This window comes from Bufo bufo, chromosome 3 (genome assembly GCF_905171765.1).
Source record: "Bufo bufo chromosome 3, aBufBuf1.1, whole genome shotgun sequence".
In the NCBI taxonomy this organism is placed as follows: Eukaryota; Metazoa; Chordata; class Amphibia; order Anura; family Bufonidae; genus Bufo; species Bufo bufo.
Window position 1 is genome coordinate 380,514,177 of NC_053391.1, and position 24,975 is coordinate 380,539,151.

The 24,975-nt window shown below is 44.4% G+C and overlaps 1 protein-coding gene across 5 annotated transcripts in view; it reads left to right on the plus strand.

Annotated features, from left to right (window-relative positions):
- Positions 1-24,975, plus strand: part of LOC120995475 (NADPH--cytochrome P450 reductase) — an 89,160-nt gene that overhangs the window by 41,132 nt on the left and 23,053 nt on the right. For all 5 annotated transcript variants that reach the window (XM_040424716.1, XM_040424715.1, XM_040424712.1 and 2 more), the window contains exons 2-3: positions 1,564-1,762; positions 23,440-23,491. In XM_040424716.1, coding sequence (XP_040280650.1) covers positions 1,578-1,762; positions 23,440-23,491 — 237 coding nt within the window. In that variant the 5' untranslated portion in view covers positions 1,564-1,577. The remainder of the gene's footprint in view (positions 1-1,563; positions 1,763-23,439; positions 23,492-24,975) is intronic.

Sequence of the window (24,975 nt, forward strand, 5' to 3'; positions counted from 1 at the left end):
AACATCAGGAGGCACTATACTACCATATTACTGGCATATCTGGGATATAAGCATTGTTTTAATAAGTGTAGATACCAAAAATGTTCATAGGCTACTTTCACACTATCATTTTTAGCTGGATCCGGCAGGGTTCAGCAAAAACGCTTCCGTCACTGATAATATAACCTTCTGCATCCGTTATGAGCTGATCCGGTTGTATTATCTTTAACATAGCTAAGACGGATCCGTCATAGACTCCATTGAAAGGGGGACGGATCCGTTTTCTATTGTGTCAGAGAAAACGGATCCGTCCCTATTGACTTGCATTGTGGGTCATGATGGATCCGTCTTGCTCTGCATCCCATGACGGAAGGAAAACCGCAGCTTGCTGCCGTTTGCTCACCGGTATGGGAACGCAACCAAATGGAGCGGAATACATTTTGGAGCATTCCGTTCTGTTTAATTCAGTTTTGTCCCCATTCATTGTCAAAAACGGAAGTATTTTTTCCTGGTATTGAGACCCTATGACTGATCTCTAACTTGTACGATCAGGTTAAAGTGACCATCCAGCTTTAACCATGTTGTTTTTAAGGCCATCATTTTGTGCTGGTTCTTTTCTTAATACATCTTTATAGTAGTCTGAGATCTTTTATTTCTGATATATAGTCCCTAATAGGGTTGCACCGGGTATCAAACTTTTGATACCCAATCTATACTTTTTACACCCGGATCGATCCGATACTGGGAATTGCTATTTTCTGATACTAGGCTGTGCTAATGCGCAGTCTACTATCAGTTAGAGCAGTGTTTCCCAACCAGCGTGCCTCCAGCTGTTGCAAAACTACACCTCCTAGCATGCCTGCACAGCCAAAGGCTGTCCGAGCATGCTGGGAGTTGTAGTTTTGCAACAGCTGGAGGCACGCTGGTTGGGAAACACTGAGTTAGAGAACATGGCACGTGCTGCTCTCAGCGCGCACCATGTTCTCCTGAGCCAGCACAGTGGAGAAGGAGAGAGTCCCTCCCCACTGTGACATTGCCACCAGTGAGAAGATAGTACTGAAGAGGAGGGGTTGGGGCTGTTAACACTGCACCACCAGTGTATATAATTAACCCATTAATACTAATGTAAGCAGCCTCCATTACAGGGATCCCGCGAACCGTGTCAATTAACGCCTCAGGTGCCGCACCTGATGAGTTAGTGGACGGGGTTCAGTGGTTCGCCGTGCCCTGTCATTGAGGCCAGGTGCCGGCTGTGTGATAAGACCGGCACCTGCTGCCTACATTTTGTATTAACGGCTTAATTATATTGATTGGTGGCGCAGTGCGCCCCCACCCCAGTACTATAATCATTGGTGGCGCAGTGGCTTTCCTCAGGATAGGTCATCAATATCAGATCGGCAGGAGTCTGGCACCCCCGCCGATCAGCTGCTTGAAGTGAAGGCCTTACTCACTTCATATGGTATCTTCTGGAGATTTTCCATTCCTTAATTTCAACATAGAGAAAATGGTAACGCACTGATGAGATTTTCATATTTTTGTATTCTATTATAATCTTGCTCTTCTCTTTTTTTCACACCACCTTAGAGTCCAGTATAAAGATGGCTGATTCCTGTGTTAACCAAGATGGGTGCCATACGGAGGAGGGTAGCAGTGTTGCCGAGGAGGCCATGTTCAGCATGGCAGACATGTTCTTATTATCGCTCATCGTTGGCCTACTCACCTATTGGTTCTTCTTCCGCAAGAAGAAAGAGGAGACGATTGAGTTTAAAGTTCAGACCCCTGTGTAAGTGTTTCTGTTTTGCCTATGTTGCTGAACTCTCTGTCCATTATTCAACATGTGTAAACTATGATTTTATGGATATTTCAGCCAGTTATTTTCACTTGTTAGATTAGCGGATCTCCATAGTGTCCCCTTTTCTCTTGGGTAATGTTTGTCCGATCCTGGAAAGCCATTTTAAGATCAAATCCTTTAGGCCCCTTTCACACGAGCGAGTATTCCGCGCGGATGCGATGCGGAATGTGAACTCATTGCACCCGCACTGAATACCGACTCATTCATTTCTATGGGGCTGTGCACACGAGCGGTGATTTTCACGCATCACTTTTGCGTTGCATGAAAATCGCAGCATGCTCCTCTTTGTGCGTTTTTCACGTAACGCAGGCCCCATAGAAATAAATGGGGTTGCGTGAAAATCGCAAGCATCCACAAGCAAGTGCGGATGTGGTGCGATTTTCACGCATGGTTGCTAGGAGACGATCGGGATGGAGACCCGATCATTATTATTTTCCCTTATAACATGGTTATAAGGGGAAATAATAGCATTCTGAATACAGAATGCAAAGTAAAATAGCACTGGAGGGGTTAAAAAAAAAAAAAAAAAATCATTTAACTCACCTTAATCCACTTGCTCGCGTAGCCCGGCATCTCCTTGTGTCTCCTTTGTTGAAGGACCTGTGGTGAGCATTAAATACAGTTACAGGACCTGTGATGACGTCACTCCGGTCATCACATGGTATGTCACATGATCTTTTACCATGGTGATTCACCATGGTAAAAGATCATGTGACGTACCATGTGATGACCGGAGTGACGTCATCAAAGGTCCTTTACCCAGGTCCTAAAGAAAGGAGACAGAAGCAGATGCCGGCTGCGCTATCAAGTGGACTAAGGTGAGTTAAACATATATTTTTTTTTAACCCCTCCAGCGCTATTTTACTTTGCATTCTGTAATCAGAATGCTATTATTTTCCTTTATAACCATGTTATAAGGGAAAATAATACAATCCACAGAACACCGATCCCAAGCCCGAACTTCTGTGAAGAAGTTCGGGTTTGGGTACCAAACACGCACGATTTTTCTCACGCGAGTGCAAAACGCATTACAATGTTTTGCACACGTGCGGAAAAATCGCGGGTGTTCCCGCAACGCACCCGCACATTTTTTCCGCAACGCCCGTGTGAAAGAGGCCTTAGGCTGGAATAACACATACAGTTTTGATGTTGGAATGGATACAAAAGAGGAGCAGGATCCGATTTTCCTTAAGGGCTCATTCAAACAAGCATTGTGCTGTCTTGGCTAGACTCGGGTACCACATGGACTGAACAATGGGCCAATTCAAATGAATGATTTTCCATAGCACACTCCATTTAGGTCTGATTCTTATTCGGGAATCGCCCATTCAGCTGAATGGGTGCGAGATTAAAACAGACAGCACATGGATGTCATCTGTTTTTGTGGCCAGTACATGGACCAGGTTGACATCACATGCTTGAAGGAGCCCTTATACTTTTCTTCTTTCTGGATCCATTCTATTCTGAAAATTGTTTCTGAAAAATGTGCTTGGATTTCTGCATGCCTCTTTTAGCTGAATGGGACAGTTGCAAAACGTTTTGCTACACATTGTGTGAATCCAGAAAGAGCAGAGCATGTAGCGGGAAATGCCTGTCCTACTTCCTGGACTATAAGACTCGCTATGCCAACTTGGCAGTCTTTGCGAGGATAAACTTCATTCCCCCAAACCCTTGTCAAAGTCCTCTCACCTTGCCAGACTGCTATCTTCTGCGCAAACGAGGAGGCAAAACCCCCAAAAGAGCTCTCTGGGTATGTCTTTATATTTCGGAAACCATTTTGGCTTTGGCTTATATCCCAAGTTAAAGTTTCAAGGCCTGTTTTAAAGGGACAGACATCCAAAAGGTGGCACTAGAGAGCCAGCTTTTGTCCTCATTCACACACTTTATTTCAGCGTTATTTTGTTTTTGCTTGTAAAAAAAAAAAAAAAATGCCATGAATTTAAAATTTTTAGTCTGTAACTTTTTTTTATTCCTATAGAGAGGTTTATGGAGATAAATTCCAGTGAAAACACCATAGCTAGAACATGTTTGGAAAAATATGACTATATGAAATAAAACTGTTTGTAGTTTGATTCCTATTTCCTTAAATAAAACATCTAGTCGCACAAAAAACAAAACATGAAATATACATATTAATGAGCTGTCCTTGGGATAGGTGTCATCAATATCAAATCGACAGGGGTCTGACTTCTGGAGCCCCCGCTGATCAGCTGTTTGCAAGAGCTCCGGATCCAGACACTGAAACTTAACACCTCCGTCCACTGTGTAGTGGCCATGCTGGTTACAGCAGCACAGCTCTCTTTTAGTTGTAACTGTCAGTGGCATGGCCACTACACATTGGATGGAGCTGTGTAGTTCCAGAGCCAGAGTTCTTGCAATTAGCTGATCAACAGGGTTTCCATGAGTCTGGCTCCTGCCCATCAGATATTGATGATTTATTCTAAAATCATCAGTACTTAAGTCCTGGAGAACCCCTTTAAGGCCTATTGCACACGAACGTGTGCGCTCTGTGGCCGTATTGCGGACCGCATTTGCAGATCTGCAATACACTGGCACCGTATTGTGTGCGTTCCGCATCACTGATGCGGACCCATTCACTTCAATGGGTCCGCAAATCCAGAGATGCGGAATAGTGCGGAACGGAACCCTACGGAAGCACTACAGAGTGCTTCTATGGGGTCTCGTCCTGTACTTCCGTTCTGCAAAAAGATAGGACATGTTCTATCTTTTTGCGGAATGGCCAGACCGTGGACCCATTAAAGTTAATCGGTCCGCGATCCGCTGCGGCTGCCCCACGGACAATGTTCGTGCATTGCGGCCCGCATTTTGCGGGCTGCAGCATGACCACGGGGCGCACACGTTCGTGTGCAGGAGGCTTAAAGAGAACCTGTCACCATGATTTTGCGCATAGAGCTGGGGACATGGGCTGCTAGATGGCCACTAGCACATCTGCAGTACCCAGGTCCCATAGCTCTCCGCGCTTTTATTGTGTTAAAAAACAGTTTTGAGTGATATGCAAATTACCTGATATGAGTCCTGTAGCCGGAGATGAGTCAAGCGTCAAGGAGCCCAGCACCGCCCCGCGTCCTCCGAATCTCCTCCTTGCCGGCTGACGTCACAGAGCTGGTGCGCCGAAATCTCGCGATGCGCGAGCTAGCGCATGCGCAGTGTCGGCATCATGTTCATTCCCTGTGCTGGCATCAGCACAGGGAACGAACTACGCATGCGCTAGCTCGCGCATCGCGAGATTTCGGCGCACCAGCTCTGTGACGTCAGCCGGCAAGGAGGAGATTCGGAGGACGCGGGGCGGTGCTGGGCTCCTTGACGCTTGACTCATCTCCGGCTACAGGACTCATATCAGGTAATTTGCATATCACTCAAAACTGTTTTTTAACACAATAAAAGCGCGGAGAGCTATGGGACCTGGGTACTGCAGATGTGCTAGTGGCCATCTAGCAGCCCATGTCCCCAGCTCTATGCGCAAAATCATGGTGACAGGTTCGCTTTAAGGGTCTCCTTCCCACATGCTATTTTTTCAGTATTATTAGCTTGAGCTTTCACTTCTTTGGTGGCATATTATTGTTATTTATCATTTAAAATGGCTTTTTTTTTGTCCTTTTTAAAGAAGCATAATGTTGTTTCAGTATTACACTCTTTAGATTGGTCTTGAAGAATCTTGGGCACCTTGAAAACTTAAAGGGAACCTGTTACATCCCTTACGCACTTGAATTATTTGCTTACAGATCCAGGTGACAATCAGCAGCGGGAGGAGGAAGTCGTCCCCCCCCCCTTCCATATCGGCGATCGCAGCAAACAGCAGGTCAATTCAAACCTGCGATATGCTGTGTTTCCGGGTCATTCCGGTGACCCGATAACCCGGAATAGGATGATGATCGGTGGTGTGATAATACACCACCAATCACCAACCTTTGATCCTGAGAGGTGGCGGTGACGTCACCTCTCAGGATCGCATCCTATTGGCTCGATGGGCGGGCAGGGGTTAACTTCCCCCAGCTCTGCTCTCCTCCTCCACACTGCTTCCGTGGAGCCAGGAGAGAGGAGCGTCCGTCCACCGCCCAGCATCCCCAGGACCCCCACGTGAGCCACCATAGTGCCAAAGTTCGCAGGGACAGGTTTAGGGAAAGGTTAGATTAGGCAGGGAGACTGAGGGATAGTTTCAGGGGGATAGTCTCAGCTGTGCAACCCTAGACCCCCCCAGGGGTGCTGCACACACACACACACTCCCCTATGGCCCGCCAGACGTTCTCGGCCAAGGAGGCATACGTCCCCTGCTTGTCTCAGACTCCGAGAGCCCCAGTGAGGACGAGGATGACCCCACTTTCCTCTTGTCATCTGCATCCTCATCATCTAGTGATGATGCTGAGACGCCGCCAGGCGAAGCCAGGGGACCCCCATGCCAGGGACCCTGTGGCCCACACTAGTATGAGCTGCCCTGGGGCTCGTACTAGTTTTCCGGCCCACCAGATAAGTCCACCTGAGCCCCCCACCGGTGAACTTGTCTAGTGTACCCCAGAGGATTTTGAGCACGTGATTCCTGACTTTGTTGGCCAACCAGGAATCCAGATTCCCATAGTGGGCTTCACTGAATATTTTTTTTTTTTTTCACTTTGTGAATCTGATGGTGGAGCAAACGAACTTGTACGCCCAACAGTTCATTGCTCACCCGGGCTCCTTTTTGGCTAGGTCCGGTGGCTGGACTCTGGTCAGTGCAGCCGAGATGAGGACGTTTTGGGGCCTCCTGCTGCACATGGGCCTAGTCAAAAAAAAACTGTGTCAGGCAGTACTGGAGTGGGGACGTCCTCTACCAGACCCCACTCTCCTGTATGGCCATGACACATTCCCGTTTTGAGGCCATTCGGAAATGCCTGCATAATGCAGCATGTACTCCCCCCCCCCCCCCCCGAGGTGATCCTGCCTATGACCGCCTGTACAAAATCAGGCCGGTCATCGATCACTTCAGGGCCATATTTTTGGAGGCTTGTGTATCTGGAAGGGAGGTCGTAGTTGATGAGTCTCTCATTGCTTTCAAGGGGAGACTCATTTTCCGCCAGTATGTTCCCTCTAAGCGGGCGAGGTATGGCGTGAAGCGGTACAAACTTTGAGAGTACCTCAGGGTACACTTACAAGTTTCGGGTGTACGAGGGGCGAGATTTCCGTATTGAACCCCCAGAATGTCCCCCCACTCTGGGTGTTAGCAGGAAACTTGTGTGGGACCTTATGCACCCACTGCTAGATAAGGGTTACCACCTGTACGTGGATAACTTTTATACTAGTATCCCCTTGTTCCAGTCCCTCGCCGCCAGATCCACGTTCGCTTGTGGGACCGTGCGGAAAAATAAACGCCCTACCCACCCCCTCCAGGTACCTATCCCCAGGGGGGAGACCCGTGCCCTTACCAGTGGAAACCTGTTCCACAATTCATGGTAACGGCATCACCCCTGTCCCTGTGCGAGGTACCGCGGTAACTGTCCTCAAGCCCGATTGTATCGTCGACTACAATCTGTATATGGGAGGAGTTGATCTCTCTTATCAAGTCCTCAAGCCATATAACGCCATGCGCAAAACCCGGGCATGGTACAAAAAAGTTGCGGTCTACCTGGTACAGGTTGCCTTGTACAACTCTTTTGTGCTGTCCCGGAGTGCTGGCAACACAGGCAAATTCCTGCAGTTCTTTCAGGCAGTCCTCAAGGCCCTGATCTTTTCTGACTGGGAAAGAGCAGGCTGGAGTACCTCGGGAACTGGAGGCACCCGGATCGTCCCTGGCCAACACTTTCCAGGTGTGGTCCCCCACACTGGAAAGAAGGGACAGACCCAAAAAAGGTGCATAGTGTGTCACAGGAGGGGGATACGGAAGGACACCACCACTCAGTGTGACACGTTCCCCAATCATCCGGGCCTCTGTATTGACGGTTGCTTCAGGGAGTACCACACTTCCATGGAGTACTAAATTTATAATCCCCTTCCCCAATTTTAATTCTATTTGGCCACAGACAATAGCCCATAAAAAAATAAATAAAAAATATGGCTCTCAGACTTTGCAGACTTTAAAACAAATAAGTTTTTTATTTTTCAAAAATATTATTTTGTAAAACTAAAAAAAAGTATACATATTAGGTATCACCACATCCGTAAGAACCTGAACTATAGATACCACATGACCTAACCCCTCGGATGAACACAGTAAAAAAAAAAAAAAGGGGGTTAAAAAAACCATTTTTTGGTCACCTTACATCACAAAAAGTGCAATAGCAAGCGATCAAAAAGTCATATGCACCCCAAAATAGTGCCAATAAAAACTCTCATCCCACAAAAAATGAGCCCCTACCTAAGACAATCAGCTAAAGACTTTAAAAAAAAGTGACTCTCAGACTATGGAGATACTAAAATGTTTTTTTTTTTTTTTAAAAAAGGATATTATAGTGTAAAACCTAAATAAATTTAAAAAAAGTAGACATATTAGGTATTGCCGCGTCTGTAAGAATCTGCTCTATAAAAATACCACATGACCTAACCCCTCAAATGAACACAGTCCAAAAAAAAAAAAACGGTGCCAAAACAGCTATTTTTTTTGCCAAATTTTCCATTTTAAGGGCTCTTTCACACTTGCGTTGTTCTGTTCCGGCATAGAGTTTCGTCGTCTGGGCTCTATGCCGGAAGAATCCTGATCAGGATTATCCCCATGCATTCTGAATGGAGAGAAATCCGTTCAGGATGTCTTCAGTTCCGGAACGGAACGTTTTTTGGCCGGAGAAAATACCGCAGCATGCTGCGCTTTTTACTCCGGTCAAAAATCCTGAACACTTGCTGCAAGGCCGGATCTGGAATTAAATGCCCATTAAAAGGCATTAATCCGGATCCGGCCTTAAGCTAAACGTAGTTTCGGCGCATTACCGGATCCGACGTTTAGCTTTTTCTGGATGGTTACCATGGCTCCCAGGACGCTAAAGTCCTGTTTGCCATGGTAAAGTGAAGTGGGGAGCGGGGGAGCAGTATACTTACCGTCCGTGCGGCTCCCAGGGCGCTTCAGAGTGACGTCAGGGCACTCCACGCGCATGGATGACGTGATTGCATGGATCACGTCATCCATGCGCATAGGGCGCTCTGACGTCATTCTGGAGCGCCCGGGAGCCGCACGGACAGTAAGTATACTGCTAGCCCGCTCCCCACTACTACTATGGCAGCCAGGACTTTAATAGCGTCCTGGCTGCCATAGTAACACTGAACGCATTTTGAAGACGGATCCGTCTTCAAATGCTTTCAGTTCACTTGCGGTGTTATGGATCCGGCGGGCACCTCCGGCAAATGGAGTGCACGACGGATCCGGGCTTATCCATTTTTTCCGTTAACAAAGCAAGGGTTAACAGTCAAACAAAACTCTATATTCATCTCCATTTGCCAATAAATCTTGTGGAACACATATAGGGTAAACAAAGTTTGTAAAATCAGTTTTGAATACCTTGGGGGGGTGTAGTTTCTTAGATGGGGTCACTTTTATGGAGTTTCTACTCTAGGGGTGCATCAGGGGGGCTTCAAATGGTACATGGTGTCAAAAAAACAGTCCAGCAAAATCTGCCTTCCAAAAACTATATGGCATTCCTTTCCTTGTGCGCCCTGCCGTGTGCCCGTACAGCAGTTTACGACCACATATGGGGTGTTTCTGTAAACTACAGAATCAGGGCCATAAATATAGTTTTGTTTGACTGTTAACCATTGCTTTGTTAATGGAAAAAATGGATTAAAATGGAAAATTTGCCAAAAAATGTAAATTCTGAAATGTCTTCTCCATTTGCCAATAACTCTTGTGGAACACCTAAAGGGTTAACGACGTTTGTAAAATCAGTTTTGAATACCTTGAGGGGTGTAGTTTCTAAAATGGGGTAATTTTTTGGTGATTTCTATTATGTAATCCTCACAAAGTAACTTCAGACCTGAACTGGCCCTTTAAAAAGTGGGTTTTGGAAACTTCTGAAAAATGTCAAGATTTCTGAGCCTTGTAACGTCCCCAAAAAATAAAATGTCATTCCCAAAATGATCCAAACATGAAGTAGACATATGGGGAATGTAAAGTAATAACTATTTTTAAAGGTATTACTATGTATTATAGAAGTAGAGAAATTGAAACTTGCAAATTTATCAACATTTTTGGTAAATAAATATGAATTTTTTTGACTTCATTTTACCAGTGACATGAAATACAATATGTGACGAAAAAACTATCTCAGAATGGCCTGAATAAGTAAAAGCGTTTTAAAGTCATCACCACTTAAAGTGACACTGGTCAGATTTGCAAAAAATGGCCAAGTCCTTAAGGTGAAAATGAGCCCGGTCCTTAAGGGGTTAAGTTAGAAAGTTTCAGATTCCCTTTAAAGGTAGTTCAGACAAAGATGGTCATCTCTTCCTGTAATTGTTTGCCGGCATGGTACTTCTGTAGGTAATTCTAATGAGACTCTCCAGAAGATGTTTACAGCTGCTCATTAGTAGAAATTGTTACAATGCCTGAAATTTCTAGCATCCTGAGGGGCTCTTGAAAGGTTATGTTTTTTTTGCTTGTATTACAGACTAAAAACTGGTTCTATGTGAAATACACTTGTTCTGAAGAAGGCACAGCATATGACACATTCAAGCTCCCTCATAACGAAATTCTCAAATTTTAATGTGTATAATATGTCTCATGTACAGGGTTATTTTGCATCCATGTCCAATCCGCATTTTTTTTCAGATAGCACATGGACCCATTCATTTCTATAGCTCCAAAAAGAAAGAAAAAAGACTGCATATGGATGTGATCCGTCTATATGTCCGTTCTGAAAATAATAGAACATGTCCTATTCTAGTGAGGAGAGTGAGCAGAATGCGCATTGCACACTGAAACGGTCCGTTTTTTGTGGATCTGTAGTTTGTCGACAGCGATACGGACATGGTTGTGTGCATGAGGCGTAACAGGGTTGTTCCCATTTTGTAAATTGGTAACTTGGCGCTGGACTATGGCATCACCTTATGATTGTTGGGTATCCGACTGATGAGATCTCTGCTGATCCTGAGAATGAAGGAACTGTGGATCTGAGTGATCTCTGCTGCCCTCTCACTGGTTTTCCGTGCAGTTGGGTATTCCCATTACTTAATAGAATGGGAGTACATTAGGGGGGTACCACACAGTTTTATTTGTGCCCTTTTTTTTTTTTTTTTTTTTGCCAAACCAAGAAATGGATCCAGCAAAGTAGTATAAATCCTTCCTTTATATTTCTCAAGTCCCCTTCAACCCATTTATGGCTTTGGCCTCAAAAACTGCCACACGAAGCTTTGTTTGACACCCCCTTAAGCAAGTCCTATGACACACGTGGCTCTAGGGTACATTGTAGTGGAGCAAATCCTGTAGCTAAACGATCGACCGTAAATCACATAAACCTCCATAGTAAGCTCCTTGGTATAGTGGTCTTTGTAGCCAGTCCAGCCCCAACACAGTGTCTCCAGTAGAAATATTGCTGTTAGGGATGAGCGAATCTTAGGGATTCGCATAAAACTTTCTAATACTCCGTACAGTATTAGAATGTATTGGCTGTGATGAGCCAAAGTTTATTATTTCGTGTAATAACTTTGTGAATTATTACTGTAAAAAACCTTGATACCAAACTTGGTATGAAGGTTTTTTACAGTAATTCACAAAGTTATTACACAAAGTCTCGCGAGTAATAACTCCATCTCATCAGAGCCAATACATTCTAATACTGTACGGAGTTCCTGCTCCGTACAGTATTACAACAAAGTTTTATGCGAATTGACTTTGGATGAAGCATCCGAAGTATATTTGCTCATCCCTAATTGCTGTGCCAGGCTAGCGCAGTTCTGTTCAATGCCCCTGTAACCCAGGCTGAAAACAAAGCAGGACAGCTGATCTGATGCCTATGCTCTTTTATTAATGGCTCCATAGCTAATCTCTGCTGGCTGCCATTGTGTTCACCTGCATTCATCAGGTTTCTGAGCTGTGAAGGTACTTGTATTACAGAGCCCTGTCAACAGATCAGATGTGTTGGCCTTCCTGCCGAGCACCACAGCTTTAGATGTTTGTGTAAGGGATTCCTTCGGGGCGAGGAGGCCCAGCGGGGAAGGCTCAGATGTGAACTTCTGAGCCGAATGGGAGAAACTGCTCACAAAAGGCAGCTCATGTTACAGGATGTGGGAACGCTGGCTTCTAAAGCATTCACATGCAGTTTCCAGTGCAGGCGTCACTCTCCTTTACCTCATCCATTCACTGTATAATCCAGATTATTACATGTCTTTAAATTCCCTTAAAAGGTTTATCCCATGAATAATGTAAAAAAATGAAAATCAGATATCCTATTGTACACGACACCCTCCTTCTAAAGGCTACTTTCACGCTAGCGTTTTCAATTCTGCTATTGAGATCAGTCATAGGATCTCAATAGCGGATAAAAACGCTTCAGTTTTGTCCCCATTCATTGTCAATGGGGACAAAACTGAACGAAACGGAATGCACCAAAATACATTCCGTTCCATTTGGTTGCGCTCACATCGCGGACAGAATAACGCTGCAAGCTGCGTTTTTCTGTCTGTGATGTGGTGTGGAGCAAGACGGATCCAATGTAAGTCAATGAGGACCAATTCATTTTCTCTTACACAATAGAAAACTGATCCGTCCCCCATTGACTTTCAATGGTGTTCATGACGGAGCCGTCATGGCTATAGAAGACATAATACAACCGGATCCGTTCATGACGGATGCATGCGGTTGTATTATTGTAACGGAAGCGTTTTTGCAGATTCATGACGGATCTGCAAAAAATGCTAGTGTGAAAGTAGCCTAACAATGCTAGAACCCACCTTGTACCTCACATAAATCCAGAGAGATCCCCATTCATTGCTCTGCTAGATTTATATCAAGCTGACAGCTCAAGGGGAGTGTCTTTTCTGCTGCAGCTAAGGGGGCGTGTCCATGCTCTCCCTATCACAGCTCAGGAGCCAATTGAACGATGAAACTGAGCATGTGCGGCCTTCTCAGTGAGCCGGACAAAGAAATAAGAAAAAAAAAAAAACGCAGGTGGCGCTATACAGATGCATTTTTATTGAACATCTTAGTAGCTTTACAAAAAATTTTATTACATCCAATTAAAAAAGTATTTAGATTAAGGAGCTGGTTTTAAAACTGTAGAATATTTTTCGTGGGACAACTTTGTGAGGAATATGGATTATCATTTATTGGCAGCCCTGATTGTCATTTGATTCACCTTTTGGCATGTACACAGTCGGTGTACATGCAAAATATGTTCTCACCCCCCAACCATCTGATGTCAGGTAGCAAGGGAGGAAGCCCCAGGGGTCCAGGCTTCAAGGAGGCCTAGGTGGATAAAGTCACACCTCAACCAGCCAGGTTGGAGGCAAGCTAATCCTGCAGGAAAACCCCCAGCAGTAGGTCTCAGCCCTTGCCCAGGATCAATGATACCTCCCAGACATGTTTGCACCTACATTTCATAAGGAATTATGAATCGTCCGTCCATCCCAGGCATAATTCGGTTATCTTTTTGCGATCCTGGGGCAAAGCCGAACATCCACGTGGTCCTAGCTTGATGCTAGGATGCCCGGTAGGGGAGATATACATATCTCACCACAGAAACTAAATAACGGTACCGTGCTTGGACTCTAGTTGTAGCCGGAACCATCTTCCTGCGACATTCTGGTCTGGGGCTATGAGCCCTAAGGGGTTTTATGGGTCATTTGCTGCCAGCACCAGAGAAAGAGGGGTGGACCCTTCCCAGAGGCAGGGATGGCTAGTGGCCGGCTACAGGTCATAAGCCCATGCAAGCCAGCGGGCGGTATCTTTTCTCAAGGAGGTCACATCGTGCCAATGTTTTTGGAGAGACCGGGAACCAGCTGACATCACTGCCCCCGCGTGACTGCAGCCAAGGACTATTCTACCCTCATAACCCAAAGGAACTTTCATCTACCCGGTAACTGACTTTTGCTCCCCTTAACTCTGTTGTACCTATATCACCTGTATCTGTAACCTCAGACCACTGTATATATTCTCTGTGTGTATAGTGTTATATCTAGTGTGCCTTTAAGGCGATTAAATATATAATTTAATCTTGTGATGTCTTGTATCTCGATCACGACTCCCCGCGTCCGTGTTTCGACCTAAGCTACCACGGGTTGGTTTCTCACACTATATAATCCTGTTAGCGAAGCGGGCTTATATTAAACTAGAAGCTGGTGGAAGATTTCCCTGGCTGAGAACATGCTGTTAGGCTCTCTCAGCTTGTTGCCTCTCTGTGCCCGCGGGGACAGGAGGTGTGTGTGTAAACTGTACCAAGCTGAACTTACCTGCTCCTCCTGAGGGCGTAACGGGAATGTGTGAGCAGAAAATGACCTATTTAAATCCCATTTTTATGTTTAACATTAGAGATGAGTGAATTTCTGCTTATGAAATTTGTTCACACTTCGTTTGGTGGTAAAAGGTGAATTGTGTTATGGATTCCGTTACCACGGACCATAGCGCAATTATATAACGGAATGCTTTTAGAGGCATTCCGTTATTCATTTCCTCATAATAGAAGTCTATGGGCTGCAAAACAGATCTGTCCCGTTTCCGTTATGCAGGAGAGGACTCGCCTGCATAACTGAAACGGGACAGATCCGTTTTGCAGCCCATAGACTTCTATTATGACAGAATCAATAACTGAATGCCTCTAAAGGCATTCCGTCATGGAATTGCGTTATGGTCCGTGGTAACGGAATCCATAACGCAATTCACCTTTTACTACCAAACGAAGTGTGAACGAATTTCAAAATATGAAATTAGTTCATCTCTAGATATCACCTCCATGTATAGATGAGACAGAATCCACCATTCAGAATAGGTAATTGTCAAATCTTTTATTTCCATTCCATCCACCATGATGGCCACAATGAGAGATGACCTTTGACCTCTGTAGGGGCAGGAATACAGGAGAGAGTTTAAATTGCCCCCACCCCTCCTCCCCCTCAGTGTTTCCTGCCCCTATGGGGTTAGCACGCAGAGAGAGTCCACCCTGTGGGGAGGTGAAGTTTAGCAAAGAAGCTCCGTAAGAATTTACCTTCATCCCCTGCTGCCATCCTGCGGCATAAGCTAAGGCTGGGCAGCAGTGGGCAACGTGGACGCTCGCCCCGGCTTATGCCCGACCTGTGCTCCCTCTCATATCACGATCTCCCTTCCACTGCGGGTCGGAAACAGACCGCTGATGCCTGATCCACTAGGACGCGAGCTGGGAGAGCGGCGTCCCTTTGAACTTACGGTTGGCAGGCGGGAGGAAGCGGATCCAGAGCGCATAGATCTGGGTGGCGCTCCTGGATGACGTCAGATGCCAGGAAATATTTAAAAGTGCCGCTCATGCAGCGTGGAGCTGTGCATCACCGCCACTATGTCTACTCCTGAGGCTCCCGGATCCCGTCAGGAGGGTTCTGACCCCTCTCCGGCTGCTCCTACCGTGAGTTCCCCTATGGGGAGTATGGTTATCTTTTGTTTAGATATAATGCTTAAAAGCTGATATTTGGTTGCTCTTCTCTGTTCCTTAGGGAGCAAGGGATACTAAGTCTAAGTCAAGATCTCTAAAGTGCGCTACCCGTGCCAAGAGACTACCTGATAACTATAAAAAGAAGTTGTGCAAGCAATGCATTTCTGACGTCTTAAGAGGAGCAACCATCTATCCTGTCCGAAATGAAGTTGTTTATCCAGGATGAGATCAAGTCTTCCTTAGCATCTCATACGCCTATCCCGCCTGCCAAAAAACCGAGACTATCCATTCAATCCTCCTCTGATACTGAGGACATTGATGAGGATACCTCTACCTCTAGACGAGTACTTGAGGAAGAACTTTTCTGTGGGTGATAAAAAAGTACTTTTTTTCCTAGGATAAAATGGAAGATTTACTGAAAGCAGTTAGATCTACCATGGGCATAGAGGATACTCCCAAACCTCGTACGGTACAGGATGAGATGTTCGGGGGTTTACGTACTAAAAGAACCAAAGTATTCCCCATTAATGAGCATATCAAAGGGATAATATTGGATGAGTGGATTGATCCTGAAAAAAGACTAGGGGTGTCCAAAGAGTTCAGGAACAGATTACTATTTGATCAGACTGAATGTAAAATCTTTAAGATACCCAAAATTGATATTTAAGTGGCAAAGGTAGTCAAAAAGACAGCCTTACCATTTGAGGATGCGTCACAACTTAGCGATCCAATGGAGTGCAAAGCAGATTCTTTATTAAGGAAAGCATGAGAGGCATCTATGTTTGGTGTAAAAACCAACATTGCGGCTACATCCGTGGCAAGAGCTATTTACTTCTGGTTGTCAGAGGATCACCTAAAGAACAAAACTCCCAGGGGAGATATCATAAATTCCATACGCTATTCAAATCGGCAACTGCTTTTCTGGCAGATGCCTCAGCAGAATCTGTACGTTTTGCCGCGAGAGATGCATCCCTTTCCAATGCTAAACTATGCTCTATTGCCTTCTCGGGGGAGTTTGTTTTTAGCCCAGTGTTAGATAAAATACTGGAGAAGGCGGCTGATAAAAAGAAAGGGTTTCCGGAGGAGAAAGAAACTTAAGAGGCCCTTTCGTCAATTCCCTTTACAATCTAAGCTCTGCAGGGGTAAAGGTAAAACGGACCGCTGGAGCTACCCAAAAAGTTGGAACAATAGACAATGACGCCAGAGTGGGAGACAGGTTGAAGTTTTTTCTAAACCAGTGGAATCTGGTTACGTCCAATCCATGTGCATTAAACATCGTAGCCCAGAGAATAGAATACAGAATAGAATTTTCTTCAACGCCTCCAGAAAAATTATCCGTTACCACCCACAACAGAGGTATACGGGAAAAAATTTGGCAGTGAACTCAGGACTTAATCAGATCAGGAGTAATCATAGAGGTACCAGACTCCAAAAAGAGGAAAGGGTTGTACTCAGGCCTCGTTCTAGTCAGAAAGCCCGACAACACATTCCGCACAATAATCAATCTAAAACCTTTGAACGGATCTATAGTATACAGAAGATTCAAGATGGAGTCAATCGCATCTACGATTCCGCTGATTTCAAAAGGTGCCTTTATGACGTCATTGGATCTAAAGGACGCCTACCATCACATACCAATTCATCAGGCCTCCCAGAAATATCTAAGGTTTGCAATAAGAAATCCTGGGGAACTCCTCCATCCTTTCCAGTACGTAGCCCTCCCCTTTGGTATCTCATCTGCCCCAAGAACATTCACCAAGCTGATGGTGGAAATGATCGCCTTTCTACGCAGGAAGAGAACCAATATCTTCCCTTACCTAGACGATCTTCTAATAATTGGCAATTGAAAAGAAGAAACCTCCAGGACTACAGAAGAAGTTATAAGTACCCTTTCAGATTTAGGATGGGTAGGCGTAGAGTTAGGTTCTCTGAGATACAGAATCTATCTACCCCAGGACAAAGTAAGAACTCTCAGAGACCAGATAAGACTCTGTTCTATGGAGTCAGGCCCACACAAGAATCATTTAGTCATGGATCTTGAAGAAATGGGACAGGAAGCAGTCATCCCTAGACAGGATGATACAGGTGCCTTCAAAAGTCAAAATAGACCTAGACTGGTGGAAGGAAGAGGAAAATCTGCTCCAGGGTATAGAATGGCTCAGAATGCTAGAAGCTCAGGTCATAACCGATGCCAGCACTTCAGGCTGGGGTGCAAACCAGTTTTTTTCAGGGAGATTGGCCAAACGGCATAAGAGAAAGATCCTAAAATTTCAGAGAACTGAATGCAGTCCTTATGACGCTCACAGAAGCAGTACACCTATTCAAAAACAGGCATCTGAAGGTCCTCTCGTACAATATCACTACAGTGGCGTACCTGAAACACCAGGGGTGCATGAAGTCTGATCCGCTGGTGGAAGTAGCAAAAAGAATATTTTCCTGGGCGGAAACTAATGTTCTCTCCTTAACAGCGGTCCACCTAAAAGGGTCAGAGAACCTAGAGGCGGACTTCCAAAGCTGAAGAAAAATAGATTCAGGAGAATGGACATTATACTGCGACATTTCACGACATCACCGCCAGATGGGGACTACCAGAGATGGACCTGTTTTCCACCAGGAAAAAATGCCCAGGTCCGACACTAATGTTCAATAAATCCAAGAGACAGACCATGGGCAATAGATGCTCTATCAATTATATGGGAGTAGGACCTAATCTATGCGTTTCCACCCTTTCCGCTGATTCATCGCTTACTACAAAAATTACAGAAGGAAACAACAACAGTAATCTTAGTAGCTCCCCACTGGCCAAAGAGAAGCTGGTTCTCAATCCTGAGACAGTTGGCATTAGAGGAGCCTTGGAAAATACCCTTTAGGGAGAACATGCTCTCAGACAGAGTAATCCTTACCCTTAAGGCAACCAGGAAGAGAATCACATCAGCCATTTATCTTAAAGTCTGGAAAAGATTTTGCAGTTGGCTGGGAGAGGATCATCCGAACACTTCTTCTCTGCCGATTAATAAGATACTAGACTTCCTGCAAAATGGACTAGAATTGTCTGAGGCCTACCAGGACGCTACCAGGACGCAGCTCAAATCTTCCTGGGTGAAGTGCTGGCCCTTATCTTTTGGGCCCTCTAGCCTCCTGATTGCACAGGACATTAAGTGGGACATATCAAACGGGTCCCTTGGTCCTATGCTTAATATCATCTGTGTCTCTGGTCCTGTTGCCTCAACTATATCCTAAGTATCTTTGATTTATCATTTGATGATGGTTGTATCTCTGACTGTGAATGCCCCCTGATGAACCTAGCAATAGGGGAAACGCGTAGGGGCTTTTGTGGAACCAGCCTGGGAACGCACCGTTATGATGCCCCTGTGCTTGGTCCCACATTTATATAGGTGATATCTATCCAATTCACCTGCAAATTGATCTGGTCTTTATCGATCGGTGTCCCTGAGGGTATTTAGTTACCAGGGACGCATTACTACACCCGTCAGCTTCCTGGGGAGCATATTTTGTTATTGTTGGAGAGGAGGGTAAACGCAGGGCAGTCAGCCCAGGAACGAGGACAGGGAGTCTCCACCATCAGGGGACGTCCCTGGGCTGAGGTCTTAGCCAGGGCGAGCGTAGGGAAAGTTCAGTTTCACCCACTGCTCCCCCTAGCTGCCTTGTGTTTACTCACCACTTTACAGGTGTATCCACGGCTGGCTCCCAGGAGCATTTTGTATCTTTTGATTATTGTTGTTCGTCTTATCATTGTTCACTGGTGAACCACTACGGTGGTATTATTTTACAAATTGAATAGTAAAAGTTATGTTTTAAAGGGATCAATACTGCTGGACATTATATTTTGTCTGAGGCCTATTACCCTTAGGCCGAATGCACACGGCTTGCTATGACGCCGTGCGCTTCATGCCACCGCTGCACTACAGTAATACACTCGTATAGATCATACAAGTGTATTACTGTAGTGCAGCGGCGGCACGAAGCGCATGGTGTCATAGCAACCAATGACTCCGTGCGCTCCTGCTGTCAGCAGGATGCCAGGCCGGGATACCACGGACCGCTCACGGCCGTGTGCTTTCGGCCTTAAGGTCTAAATTACGGCCTTAACCACTTCACATCCGGGCCATTTGCCCCCTTCCTCACCAGGCCTAATTTTGCTAATCTGACATATCTCACTTTATGTGGTAATAACTTTGGAACGCTTTTACTTATCCAAAGCATTCAGAGATTGTTTTCTCGTGACACATTGTACTTCATGATGGTCATAAATTTGAGTCAATAGTTTTCACCTTTATTTATGAAAAAAAATCCCGAATTTTTGAAAAATTCTAAATTTTCAAAGTTTCTATTTCTCTGCTTTTAAAACAAAGTGATACCTCATAAAATATTTATTACTCAACATTCCCTATATGTCTACTTTATGTTGGCATCATTTTGGAAATGTCATTTTATTTTTTTAGGCCGTTTGAAGGCTTAGACTTTTAGAAGCAATTCTTAAAATTTTTAAGAAAATTGCCAAAACCCACTTTTTAAGGACTAGTTCAGGTCTGAAGTCACTTTGTGGGGCCTACATAGTGGATACCCCCATAAATGACCCCATTGTAGAAACTACACCCCTCAAGTTACTTAAAACCGATTTTACAAACTTTGTTAACCCTTTAGGCGTTCCACAAGAATTAAAGGAAAATAGAGATCAAATTTTTTAATTTTACTTTTTTGGCAGATTTTCCATTTTAATCCATTTTTTTCTTTAACACATCAAGGGTTAGCAGCCAAACAAAAAACTCAATATTTATTACCCTGATTCTGCTGTTTACAGAAACGCCCCACATGTGGTCATAAACTGCTGTATGGGCACACGGCAGGGCGCAGAAGAAAAGGAACTCCACATGGTTTTTAGATGCCATGTCCCATTTGAAGCCCCCCTGATGCACCCTTACAGTAGAAACTCCCAAGAAGTGATCCAATTTTGGAAACGAGGAGATAAGGTGCCAGTTTTATTGGTACTATTTTGGGGTACATATGATTTTTTTTGATCATTCATTATAACACTTTATGGGGCAAGGTGACGAAAAAATTGGTTGTTTTAGCACAGTTTTTATTTATTTTTACAGCGTTCACCTGAGGGGTTCGGTCAAGTGACATTTTCATAGAGCAGATTGTTACGGACGTGGCGATACCGAATATGTATACTTATTTATTAAAGTTTTACACAATAGCATTTTTGAAACAAAAAAATTATGTTTTAATGTGTCCATGTTCTGAGAGCTATAGTTATTTTTTATTTTTTGAGAGATTTTCTTATGTAGGGGCTTATTTTTTGCGGGATGAGGTAACTGTTTTATTGGTACCATTTTGTGGGACATACACCTTTTTGATCACTTGGTGTTGCACTTTTTGTGATGTAAGGTGACAAAAATTGCTTTTTTTGACCGTTATTTTTTTAAATTTTTTTTATGGTGTTTATTGGACTGGGTCGATTATGTGATATATTTATAGAGCCAGAACAGCCTGCCGGAGAGCTGTGCCGCAAATGTGAAAATTGCCTTAGGGCTCATGTAGTGGCGTACATAGAGAAGTAAGGGCCCCATAGCAAGGATCAAACCTGGCCCCCACACAAGACAGAAGGGTTTCTGCCTAAACCCTTTTGAATGACCCTTGAGCCATTTATTCCACTACCTTATTTGCTAAAAAGTTGTTTCTTTAGAAGGTAGAGTCCTGACCAAGTTTTCACCCCCAGTAGACGAGGAGATAATCCCAACTGGGCCCCCTCTTGCCTTGGGCCCCATAGCAGTCGCATGGTCTGCCGTTATGGTAGTTACGCCCCTGGGTCATGCACACAAACCTATTTTCTTTCAGCGTCCGTTCCGTGTTTTTCTTGTTTTGTTTTTTGCAGACAGTATGTGGAACCATTAATTTCAATGGGTTTGCAAAACAAAAATGGAACTTACTCCGTGTGCATTCTGTTTCCGTATGTCCGTACTTCTGTTCCACCAAAAAATAGAACATGTCCTATTATTGTCCGTATTACGGACAAGGATAGTACTTTTCTATTAAGGGCCAGCTTAATGCACACGGAATGCACACAGAAGTTATCTGTATTTTTTGCGGTCCGCAAAATACATAGTCGTGTGCATGAGCCCTTATTTTGAGCAAGTCATTCACGTTAAACTTCCGGCAGTCAGGTTTTCTTTGGAGGCTTTCCACTAGAACTTTTGTGGCGGTCTACTTCAGTGCACCTCTCTCTGCTTCAGCCAGCCCTAAGGTTCGGAAGTCAGGTTGGAAAGTAGCATTTGTGTGTTTGAAGCAAGAAGAGGATCCCGTCTTTGATACAAAGCAGTTTCCTGGGAAACCAGATGGTGGCGGAAGGAAGGGGAGTGTGGGCTTACTTGTTCCACACAGATAAAGAGCGAGAAGAGGAAGAAAGGAGGAGGGGTAGAGAGGGAACTGAGAAGCAGTGGTTCTTGGGATCTTTCATTCTCCCTTCCCATTCTTTTTTCATTCTTGCCAGATGTGAAGGATTCTTTTGCTTTTCTTTTTTTTCCCCCCTCCAGTGTTTCTTGTGTGCTGCCAGAGTGATTTTCAAGACCTCTTTTCTCTGGAGGGGTGCACTCAGAACTCAAGTAAATGGTTGGAACAACATTTGCTTTCTCGGTGTAGTCTTCAGATTTTATTTTATTTTTTTCATTCTTTCCGGACTAAGTTGAGCACTTGAAAATGAAGCAACATCTGCATTGCCGTCTACCGGCATCTGGGAGATTCTTCTCTTTAATCTAGCCTGACTTGAGTAGCAAACCAAGAAGGACTCTTTAAGGATGGGATGCTTAAGCTCCGTCCCTCAGGAGGATGTCATTGTAGTAGGGTGAGTGTATAATGTATGAACGTGGGGAGAAGGCATTGATACAGCTGAGAAAGTTGGAGCGGGGCAGGTTTTCTTGGTTTTGTTTCCATTTGAACTTGTTGCTCGTGAGAACAGAAGGCTCATATTTCCTCTCTTTGGGAGTTGAGCTCGGGCATGCCCAGTCACTGCACTCCCCTTTTTATGTAATGTTTTTCTTTTTTTTTTTGCAAACGAGATTCTTGCTTTTATCACTTATCGGATTGATGTGTCTGCCACAGTGTTTGTACAGAAGGTTTGTCGTAATATAATAAAGCTAAAAAAAACACCAGGACTGTGATTGCAACCACACAATCGAACCAAATATGTCTTTTAGGCATAAAATGGAGAATTATGATTGCAACCACACAATTAAACCACTTATGTCTTTTAGGCCTTGTTTATGCTTTTTAGATATTTTTGTTTCTTTTATTCCATTCACTGATGGAAAGCAGAGATCAGGAAAATGCACAAAGTTTGGTAGAAGGTTGCAGAACTTCTGACTTTCTCTGGTCTCTGAAAACCATGCCTTCCTCCTATGGAGCTTTGTGCACTTCAGTACAATTCCCTAGAATGCAGCCACTTATTACAAAGGATAAATACAGTGTGAAAGATTGCAGCCAATATTCAGCTTTTTGCTGCAGCAGTCTGACTGTCCTCGCTACCTGGAAGGTTATGCTGTGAATAGAGACTAAATCCTCGAAGGAGACTCATTTTGGTGATTTCACCAAGAAAGTATTTCTGTGTGACTGAATTGGGCTTCGCTCAACTCTCCATCATAAGAACAGAAAAAGAGAAGGCAAGCAAAGGAAAAACAAGTATCCGTATGACTGATCTGATTTGACTATAATCTGGTCCATCCAGGCGTCTGCCATTTTACCAGACAAAATAGTGCTGCATGCTGCGCTTTTTTATCCTGCATTTTTGACGCTTTCATCCAACCCAGATGTGAACTCTGCCGAGACAGTTTCCTATTGACAACACATAATATCTGACTGCATGTTGAATCCTATTCGGGTTATGAAGAATTATTGGGTGTTTGATGCATAGATGCTGACTGTACACACCAGTTTTATTACCATAAGGACAGTGGTTATTGCCACAAATGCTCTTGAGGACCAAATGTCTGCATCTTTTTGAGTCCTGACTGGTGCAAAAGAAAGTTTCTTCTCCAATAACCATTGCTATTTTATTATTTGCAGAGCATCATCCAACTCCCGAGAAAGCAGCTTTGTGGAAAAGATGAAAAAGACGGTAAGCTGAACGGTTGTAGAAGTGGTCTAATCATGATAACACAGTCCATTTTGTCGCCTAATACTAAAGGTCCTTATACGCGGACGGATAATCAGGTCGATTATTGGCTCATTCCAGATAATTGGCCGGCGATCACCCGATGAACGAGCATCATATCTTTTGGCTGGCACCAAAAATGATTGTTCCTATGTAGCAGATCGTGTTGTCAATAATTCTTTATGGGGACAAGCGATCACTGTGTCGATCACTTGTCCCCACACACCGGAGGCGATTGCTGCATTTAAATGCAGCCCAATCCTCCTGTGATGATCTGGAAATTATCGGCAACGTTTAGTTTATTCCCTATAATTTCCAGTTATATCGGTCTGTGTAAACAGACCTTTTAAAGGATAGGGCATCAATATTACTTCCTGATAACCCCTTTAGGGTCCATTTACACGTCCGTATGTGTTTTGTGGATCCGCAAAGCACGGACACTGGCAATGTGCGTTCCGCATTTTGTGGACCGCACATCGCCAGCACTTTCATAGAAAATGCCTTTTCTTGTCCGCAATTGCAGACAAGAATAGGACATGTTCTATTTTTTGTGGATCCGGAATTGCGGATGCGGACAGCACATTCCGGCCCCATTGAAAATGAATGGGTCTTCACCTGTTCCGCAAAATTGCGGAACGGATGCGGACCCATTTTGTGGACGTATGAATGGATCCTTAATCTTATGGATATCCAGCCCATCTGGTTCTCAAGTTCTGGTGATGTCAATAGTCTGATTCAGCCTGGAAAGTGGGAGACCATTTATTGTAATAATGATTATAATTTAGACACTTAAGTTTCATGAGTGGGCATAGATACGTACGCCACATGCATATAACCATGAAGGAACACTAAATGTAAAGCCAGGAGCAAGATATGTTAGATTTGGTGATTATGGGTGCTGATACTCTTCTAGTCTCTAATCCCATTGAGAAAGACTATAGTCCGCTTCTTTCCAGCAGATCTAGCCTCCTCCAGGCCCCAACATTCAGCAGAATGGTAAGTGGAGATAAGATAGCCTGAGGGAATGGAGTCACAATAGGGGTCTATTCACACGTCCGCAATTTCGTTCCGCAAAGCATTTCGGACCCATTCATTTCTATGGGGCAGCACAATGGGTCCGCAATTCCGATCCCGAAAACAAATAGAACATGTCCTATTCTTGTCCGCAATTGCGGACAAGAATAGGCATTTTCTGTTAAGTGCCGGCGATGTCAGTGTGTTGCGGATTCACGGATCCGTGGATCCACAAAACGCACACGGACATGTGAATGGACCCTAAGGCTAAATGCACACGATCAGGATTGCGTGCGGATTTTAAAATCTGCAGCATGTCAATTTATTTTATTTTTCCTGACCGGATTTTCTTCATTCACTTAGTAAAATCCGCATGTGGAAAATCTGCACCGAATACGCACACAAATCCGCACCAATTAATGTGGATTGACCGC